Source organism: Triticum urartu, chromosome 3 (genome assembly GCF_003073215.2).
Source record: "Triticum urartu cultivar G1812 chromosome 3, Tu2.1, whole genome shotgun sequence".
Lineage (NCBI taxonomy): Eukaryota > Viridiplantae > Streptophyta > Magnoliopsida > Poales > Poaceae > Triticum > Triticum urartu.
This window is the reverse complement of record NC_053024.1, coordinates 85711012-85720755: the sequence shown is the minus strand read 5'-3', so window position 1 is coordinate 85720755 and position 9744 is coordinate 85711012. Positions and strand designations below refer to the sequence as shown.

The following is a 9744-nucleotide window of genomic DNA, read 5'->3' as shown; positions in this document are numbered from 1 at the left end:
TGTTGCATTTCTCTCGTGGAAAGCAACCAACAATAATGTTCATATATAAAAAAGTACTCATCTAAAATTTCCTAAATCATTTTAAATTATTTATATAGGCTATGAACCATGTTTAATATATATACATTATTTATTTTTTTGAGGTATATATACTTTATTTATCTATCTATTTTCATAGAGCAAACGTTGCCGATCCAAAGCCCAAATTAGCTATCCAGCACGGCCCAACCAGCACCCAATCTAAGCCTAAAAAATTAGGAATTCCAAAAAAAAAGTTTATTTCGTTCGGCACCGAACGGAACGCAACCTTATCTCCCCCAGTACTCTTTCCTCTCCTCTCCTCTCCACTCACTCAACCTCTCTCGCCCCTCTCCCGGTCTCCCCTCCCCCGCCGCATCCGCTGCGCGTGACCACAAGCTCCTGCCGCAACCACGCGACTCTGCCCGCCGACCACCGCATCTGTCGCATGCATCGGTGGTTGCCGCACGACGAAGGTCACGGCTGGTCCCGCGACGGCCTCGGCTGGAGGAGGACGATAGGTCCATAGCGACGGACGCTCAAGTAAGAGGAGCGGCCCAATGGCGGCGGCCTCGAGCACGGGGATAAGTGCAGGCTGGGGATGCAGGAGAGGTGCAGCGTGGGGTTTGGAGCTCCCACGAGCTGGGTGCGGCGCATCCGACGACGACAGACACAGGGACACGTTGATCCGGGTGTGGGTGCTCAATTCGGTCCCGTTCTGGCCGGATCCGCGGCGGTGCTCATCTCCGGCGAGGTGGCCTATGACTCGCGGGACGACGGCGGCGCAAGACCACAGGAGGGGCTCATCTCATGGGACATGGGCGCGAGGTCTTGTTGGCTTCGGTTGCCGGTGGCTTGACGCAGGGGTGGCCGGGGTCCGGCGCCATGGAGGCTCTTCGAGGACGAGGAAGCAGACAGCGACGACAACTTTGAGGCCGGCGGGGGCGCCGTCTCCGCGTTCGATGGTCGGGGTCCAACGCGGCCGCCGTTGGCTCCATACCCTACAGGTAATTCCCCCTGAATTTTACCCCTTGAAATTGCCATGATTATCCCACGGAGAGGCACAACCTTTTTCTTTTTGAGATTCAGAGTAGTAAAGCTACTTTGCTGAAACCACAAATTCAGAGATCATAAGCGGGTGAGGCAGTCCGGTACGTCAGCAATCCTCTCCTGGTCTTCCGAATTCCTGGCCAACGCTCCAAGCCCATCAGCAAGGGCATTGCACAATCTCCCCACACTGCTGATACTATGATCCAAGAAGTTTGTCGGTGCTTGCTTGATGTCTCTTAGCAGTCCATAGCAGGGGGAGAGGGACTACTTCCCTGTCATCAGTTCCTTAATCCGAATTTGGCAGTTAAGTTCCAAAATCACGGGGCTCCTGTAGATCCTCGATAGTGCGTGCAACCAAATAAGGGTTGCTTTTGCTTCGGCCTCCTCAACACTACGGCTAGGTGACGTATTCTGACAGATAGAAATAACAACATGCCCTCTGCTGTCCCTTGCGATAGCACCTGCAGAATATTCACCCGTTTCCTCCAAGTACGAGGCTACAGAATTTACTTTGATTGATCCCAAGGCCGGCCCTGTCCAATGCAAGTGTTGCGTGGTGGGGCAGCGTGGCTGCTGTCGTGGTCGCATCGGTAGGAATGCTCATGGGCGAAGAGGGCGCGTTGGCGATTGCCGGAGAGAGGGGAGCGGTGCTGGGTCTTGAGAGAGACAAGAGACGTGGGCGGCGGAGGCGGTGGTGTGGGGATCGAGTTGAGCGAGCGAGAGAGGAGGGAGACACGCGAGTGCGTAGGCCTCTCTGTTGTAGCGATTTTTTGTTTCTGTGATTGCGGGGTGCGGATATCATGTTGTCTATTTCCTTTTTAATGAAGGCATTTGGGGGTGGGGGATTGTTTTTAGTTCGATGGAGGGGTTGGGTATCAGATGTTTGGGTAAGTATTGATTCTGTCCAGATATGTCGGGAGAGAACAGATGCAACAGTTTTTCTATATTAGTGAATGAAACCAGTTAAGCATTGGATAATGCATATCCTTGTTCTGAAACATTGCTACATGCATTTTTCACTCCTCTGAGATCACTTCCTCTGAAAACAAACATAGTACTATAGGAACCCTCATAAGGTTGTTTTAGATTCAATTTAAATCACACCCTGAAAGCTGGCATGGCATTTGACTATATGGGCATTAATCTCCAGCAAAATACAATGCTCCTGTAATAGAAGGCTTTAACTCAAGATTAATGTAAACAAGAATGCAAGCCGAGTTCACCTAAACAACGACTAAAATAATACTCCCGCTGTCCCAAAATAAGTGTCTCAAGCTTAGTACAACTTTGTACTAAAGTTAGTACAAAGTTGAGACACTTATTTTGTGACGGAGGGAGTAGAAGACAATAAATCAGAACTTCCTATTGGGTTTTAGGCAATCAAGTTCAGGTGTAAACGACAACCACATGCATGCAGTAACTAAAGCAAGATCATCATGTGCCTATTCACTGTCAGTCTGAGGTGAGGAAAATGGAACAATGTAGGCATAACTGATAATGCCGTTTTTAAATTGATCACCTGTCCTTCTTTTTAGGCATAAAATAGATGGGCTTGTCAATGTGAAATGCACATATGTGAAATCTGGACATTTGCTCTGTCTTTTGTTGTTCTGATGCATGCAAATCTGTTCAGAAGCATATATATTATGCTTTGCTTTGCTGACATTCTATTTTGAACAATGGTTTGCTACAGTTATCATGCGGATAAGAGAACCAAAAACTACCACATTGATATCTGCTTCAGGAAAAATGGTAAGGCCAAGTTCATGTACATCTGATGCAGAATATGTTCGTTTGTAGTTTGATTATCTAATGATGTTGGAGCTGATACTGTACGCGCATATGAGTAGATATTCATGTTGTAGTCAGCTGAGTGTTGAAATTCAATGCAGATCCCCCATGGACACTAAGTGTTTGGGGTTCACTACATATTTTTCTTATTATCTACATGTCAGAATTAAATCTTTTTAATCAGTAGAAAGTCCCTCTATTCAGCCATTGAAAAGTTAAGCAAAGATTTGTCGAGATTGGATTGATACTATACTTCAATTAAAATTCCTTGGGTATCAGTTGATTCCATTCACCTTAATGGAAACCTACAAAAATGTTTTGATTCAGTGGCCTTTGTTAACATTTTACAGGAAAGTGAATTTGATAGTTATACCAGAGAGTTATTGTCTTAGTGGTCGTATCCTCCTAATTACATACTAATGCAAAGTATACCGTTGCTGTGTTATCAGGTTTGCACTAGAGCAAAAAGTGAACAGCAATGTAAACTCGCAGCTAGAAAGGTATTGCCTAGCTTTATTTCCTTTCATACATATCAAAGGTGAAAGGTTCAGAAATTGTGAATGTTTTCTACTTTCATTATGCTCTTATATCCAGAAGCTTGGCTTTCCTGCAAAATTCAAACTTTGAACTGAAATAAAACTTTGCTTTTTGGGAACCATGTGATCAAGTTAGATGAGATACCACGTGATGAGGTTACATATAATGAAATACATGATAGTGTACTGATATGAACAGGGCTTTGCGTTTATTGATCAAGTGAAAATGAGATGAATAAGCATCAATCTTGATGAGTCATGATCTTATTAGCAGTTTAAGAAATAAAAGGGAAAAGGAAATTACTATATGCCCACCTTTTAGTGCAAAAATAGTGCTGATAAAATATACAAACCATATGCCCACCTTTTAGTGCATGTTTGTCATGGTTTACTCAGGCATATGAAAATGAAGATGTGCGTTGCATGTGCAAACTTTCTTTGGAAGTATCTTTTTTGTGTGTGGCCGTGGATTCTGGATAAGCATCACACTGATTCAAAACATTCTTTCAGGTCAAATATTTGACGATGTTTTCTTCTCCCAACCTGGCAAGGTATTGTACTACCTACATGCATCACTGGAAGGTGTGATTTTGCTGTCGATGGTTCTACTTGGTACTGATTGACATACATACATTGTTGGAACGTGAAACATGTAGTCAAGGAACAATCTTTGCAACGAACAATAGTGCATATGTAGAGTGCACCCTTTCCATTCTGGTGTGTTAAATATAGGTTCTTAACAGATGTCTCTTTGTCATAATGTGGATATTTGAACATGCGATGGCTGTATGATATATGTGTAAGCTGTGTTCAAATAATACCTTGCTGTCTGGGGATCAGCGCCGGCTCAGGGTTCCTGAAGGGGATCGTCGCCGGATCATGGACGTGACCTCAAAGGGTTCAGCGGCGGATCAGGGGATCGGCGTGCGGCTCTAGAAGGGGATCGGCGCCTCCATCCTGAATGTGATCGGCGGTGGGTTCTAAAAGGATCGGCGACGTCTCCTCAAGCGGATCTTGATGTGCGAGGGCGGCAGCGAAGGGATGGAGGGCGGCCGCGAACGAGGGCAGTGAGTCGGGCGTAGTCAGGCGTGCGAGTGGAGGACAGGAGAGTCGTGCGTGCGATTGGTTTAGGTTTTTTTTCGCTGGTTAATTTTTGTATGTTTTTTTCGTTGGTTAATTTTCGTAGGTTCTTTTTCCTTCGCTTGTAGATGGGTGCGATGGGAGGTGCGGCCCTGTACTGCATGGGGGCATCGGGACGTGTTTTTTTTGGGTTTGACGCGGCTAACAGTGAGGTGGGATGAGGGACGAAAAAAACCATGATAGGTGGGACAAAAATTAACCGCGGAGACTACCAACTGAGACATTAGGAGTAGAGATCCCTACTAAAATGGATAAAATAAAGGACTGATACTACAGATGTAGGCATTCTTCATCTCTACTAAAATATATTCTTCATCATGTGGTTATTCACCTGTAATAAATCACCCCTGCATACCTACCCGCTTTTCTTCTGTCACAACTCACATTCATAAGCAGTCTTACTTCTTAGGCAAGCTCTGTCTTTCACTATTCTCTTTATCTGCATTTTTTCTTGACTCGGCATATTTACTTTTTTCGGTTATACCTTTGTACTACACTGAATCTAGGAAATATAAAGTAGATGAATGATGTGTTTATTCCTGTGTATACTATTTGACCTTCAATTATGTTTACTTTCAGGAGTAAGAAGTCAGTTGGAGTGAGAAGTGAGACAAGTACAATGAGCTCAAGTGATTCATTCACCAAGCTGGTAAACGCATAAACTTCAAAAAAATCATCTCAATAAGGTATGCAAGTAATTTATTTTGGGTGTTTGAATTGCCACATTTTGGGTTTTGTTTTCAGTCCATTATATATTCTAGGGACAAACTTCATCTCATTTCTTAGACCAAATAATATTTAACTACAGGATCAGATTCGCGTAAAGTAATTTGCAATGTTTATTCGATTTTGTGCATGACAAGGGGCAAGTAGAATTTTTTCTGTATGCACTTAGCAAGATTAAAATAACATGCACAAAGTGAATCAAGTGTGTTCAACAAGCAATTTAAAAGTGAAAGTAGATAAACAACTTACTGATCCACATAGAAGAGTGCCGAGTATTGAGATTTGATTTGCCGCATTGCAATGGTCCGCTATGGTCCTGCAGTAATATGTGTATGACAGCAAAAGGATCTTCAAATCAGTATATACACTTAACTTATCCATTATAATTCGATATATTATATGAGATAACTTGAACATCTTTAGAAACCAGTGTGAAAAAAATATAGCAGCCAAATCGCATTACAATACTATTACGTGTGGATTTTCATATGCACATTCCCAGACGCTACAAACTTGATTAGAGCCGAAAGAAGGAAATGCACATCACAGTTGCAATGACGCTAGGAGAAGCCTCTCCACATCTGCATGTTGAGAGACTTGAGCTATTAATTTTGCAGGCACTCCACACAAGCACATGCATGTTAAGTGAGGGTATACGTTATCATTTTGGGTATGATCGAATGGAAATACCTGTTCATGTCATCCTCTGATCCACTGATCCAAATCATCCTGCAAAGCTCATGCATAATGGTTTAGGAAATAAGGTATAGATGCTCAAAGGACAAGATTGATAGCTAACAAATAGTTGATGCTTACAATTAGCCTGTGGTCTCCTCCTCCAACATGTGTTTCCTGTTTGAGCGTTGTGAAAGGTCAGGAGGTCCAAGCAGGTCAAGGCGATGGCGACCTTTGACTTTGGAAATGCAAACCCCCTCTCGGTGGCCCTCTCCACAACATCATCCAACATATTGACGTTTAGCTGACAGAAAGGAACTATACACATTTAGCTAGGAAATCTAGGAACAAGAAAATAGACCGGTCGGCATGTTAAGGATAAAGAATGCACTAACTTTCAAACTGTTTTGATGCCTGACCACATATATTGTCAACATGGAAATTCTGGTTTCTGAAATCAGTTTCCTTGCTCAGTAGAACACCTATTATGAAATCTGTTTGTTCTAGAGCCGAGTGCAGACATCACTTTTGTTAACCGTGATGCTATAATACTCGGGAAAATTGTGTTATTAGGAAATTGGTCAAGGCATATAGCTCCATCTATGCTCCCACAGACATAAGATGATGAGACTATTATAAACAAATTCATCTTGTTTTCTGCAGTTTTGAAATCTGTAATGCAATGTTTCACTTGTTTGGTCCTCTCTTTTTCATACGATGTTCTTGGTTTGTGTCTTCGACAATGCACAGGCAGTAAACTGCATGCATTACAACCTTAGATTAGTAAGCTGTAACTTTTGCAGCCAATAAAAATATAGGTAATTAACGCAATCAACCTTAGATTAGATGTTTTGTATGTGTCATCAATGCACTCACTCACTGGATTATTACTTATTTTGGCCTACAAACTGTTGTTTAAATGTTTATCATGCATCCATCTTCCATTATAATTCTGGTAATCCTTTGCTCCCTTCATTTTAACTAAACCTTTTCTTCAGATCTGTGAAAGCCATATAATTTGCATGCTCCAATTTTAATTTTAACTATAATGGAACAGGTTACTTTTCTGGTTTCATTTTAACTACCATGGAACAGGTTACTTTTCTGGTTTAGTGTATCTTTTTGGATCTACCTTGTACTAAGCGCAATTGCTTTATTATAAACCATTGATCCAAAATGCATAGTGCATCTTATTGATCGGCGAAAAACTTTCCTGGTTGACACTATAGCTAAACCATCTTTTCACAAAATCCTGCTATTCTCTCTGTACATTTGCTTCACTTATTTTGTTGTCTCAGTTTGATAATTCGGTTATGGTTGAAAAATGTAAAAAGATTAGTGTCCTGTTTATTGTGTTTCCGTGTGAACTTGTTCTAAACAGCACGTGCTGAACCTTATGGTTTGCAGTTTTGTCAGAGATATGTTTTGCTAGGCTGGAAGCTTGCGAGATCTTAAGATTATCCTAATTGCTTCTACATAGAAGGTGCATCCATCGCATGGTTCCAAATGTCTCATTGATCCAAAATGCATAGTGCATCTATTTGCTTTCCTGGTTGACACTATAGCTAAACCATTGCTTCATGAAATCATGCTATTCTCTCTGTACATTTGCTTCACTTATTATGTTTGGTCAATTTGTTATTTCGGTTATGGTTGAAAAATGCAAAAAGATTAGCTGTTTTACTTATTCTGAACCTTACGTGCTGCTGTTTTACTTTGCAGTTTTGGTTGGCTGATAGCTTGCAAGATCTTCATATTCTACATAGAAGGTGCAGTGTGATGTGATGCATATGGAACTGGTATTACTTTGCAGTATGGAACTGGCGGTGGGTGTATGAAATGTGATGGCTGTAACATTATACCTAATTTCTTATCAGTTCATGATATGGCTGTTTGAAATGTGATACCTGGACGTGAGTGTCTCTGGCACGGGATCCTGGACGCCTCCGGCGGCGGCTGGTGAAAGGGATAGCCGGATCCTGGACGTCTTCGGCGACGGGTCCTGAAAGGGATCGGTGCCGGATCCTAGAAGCGTTCGGTGGAAGGTCCTCAACTGGACATGCACCGGATCAGTGGAGGCCGGCGGATCAGTGCCAGGGCGGCGGCGAAGGGATGGAGCGGCGGCGGTGAAGGGATGAAGAGCGGCGGCGGGCGAATGAGGGCACAGACTCGGGCGTCTGTTTCTCGCTCGAGGGCATGAGACCTCGCTCGTACGTGCGGGGGATTGGTTTGCGATTTTTTTTGTTGGTTACTTTTTGCCAGGTTTTTTTTTCACTGGTTAATTTTCGCCGGTTTGTTCGTGTCAGATGGGTGCGAAGGGAGGTTAGGCGCGTGGGGGCGGATGTGGGACTCAGCCCCGAGGGTTTTTCTTGGTTCATCGCGGCCGAGCGGGAGGTGGGAGCAGGTACCAAAAAAGACCAGGTGAGGTGGGACGAAAATTAAACCCGGAACGTGACCTACCAACTAAGATATTAGGAGTAGAGATGAATAATATAAATTAGTTAATAATTAACTATGTTTGAGAAACTCACATAGCGGTAGAACTGGAGGCGTATCAACAAGGACCCAAATGTTCATATTGTCTTGGTTGATGTCAGGATCACCAAGATCCATGGTGACAAGCATACCCTCATCAAAACCATACATCTTGCAAAATGCTTTCCAATTTTTGCAACCAAAATGGGTTACGCTCCCAGAATTATACAAATTTACTTCAAAATCCACATCACGATGAGTCCTTAGGTGAATTTTCTTTGTTTCATAATAACTTTCATGGTCTTCAAAATCCATACTCTCCAAGACATAGCGTCTTGCATGGCATGGGATAAGCTATACTCGAATTGTAAAAGATGAAAATTACACGTTGAAATAGTTGAAGTCATGCTTAATTATGAAAAAAACACTTGTCGTCATTGTGTACCGTTTCAACTTCGAAGGTCTTCTCAAGCTTAATGCTGAAGCGCCGATCATCATCCAGGTGAGGCCTGTCGCACAGACCTCGATCGTCGTGGCACCAGCTGCACTCCTTCGGGAGACTTTCATCGTCTGATGACGACATTTCCTACGTTCATAATTCAAAACTACATCATCTCTTGCGTCCGATGACTTGTGCATTTTCAGCCAGGCCCAGTCGAGTTGGCCTAAAAACATTTCTTTCTTTAAGCCTGCTACATCCATCTCAAGTATTTATGGTCAAGGGTTAGCATGGCCATCCCAATAGAAGTTTGTGATATTGCCTAGGTGTTTTGGGATAGAACCTGTTAGTGTGTTGTTGCTAGGTGTTTTGGGATGAAAGCAGTAGCTTCCTTGCAAACCACAAAAGACAAAGGGAAAGGGGTGAAAAGGGGGAGATGGTTAGCTTTGATGAGCAGGCAGCATCTTCCTAACCCCTTCTTCTTGTATCCTCTCACTATCTCTCTCACACACATGGCAAGCAAGGGTGTCTGAGTGTGTGAAAAAAATACTAAACTAATCCATCCACTAAAGCACTAGATCACTACTATTGGTTGATGTCAAGATACATGCTGATTAATTTTTGTTTCGGTTGAGAATCGGGCACCTTCTAAGTCAAGAAAATTGGGCATGACCTTTGCTAATTTTCTTGACCTAGGAGTGCCCCAATCTTAACCGAAACGGAAATTAATCAACATTTCAGGAGAAAGGGGTAACGAAGTGATGGGGAAAATGTGCCAGGCACCACAATGTGATCACAGAAACAAAGCAGCACCACTGGTGTTGGATTCACAGTGTAAATGATGGATGAAAAGGCCACAGACCATATGGTCCTTTTCTTTTATATGGACAAAAT

General features: G+C 42.9%; 1 protein-coding gene across 8 annotated transcripts; it reads left to right on the top strand.

Annotated features, from left to right (window-relative positions):
* The first annotated feature begins 307 nt into the window (after positions 1 to 307).
* On the top strand, positions 308 to 8564 carry LOC125543014. Of its 8 annotated transcripts, none has more exons than XR_007298225.1 (8): positions 308 to 1025; positions 2762 to 2820; positions 3309 to 3359; positions 3906 to 3977; positions 5115 to 5221; positions 7353 to 7419; positions 7659 to 8146; positions 8243 to 8564. XR_007298225.1 is itself a non-coding variant. In XM_048706260.1 (5 exons), exons 2-5 carry the CDS (start codon positions 2767 to 2769, stop codon positions 5194 to 5196), a joined length of 228 nt encoding a protein of 75 aa, XP_048562217.1. In that variant the 5' UTR covers positions 313 to 1025; positions 2762 to 2766; the 3' UTR covers positions 5197 to 6592. The 8 variants fall into 8 exon arrangements, 2 of the variants coding, with proteins under 2 accessions (XP_048562217.1, XP_048562216.1); XR_007298224.1 differs by having other exon boundaries at positions 3906 to 3946; positions 8243 to 8563; XR_007298223.1 differs by having other exon boundaries at positions 7344 to 7419; positions 8243 to 8563.
* The last annotated feature ends 1180 nt before the right edge of the window (positions 8565 to 9744 follow it).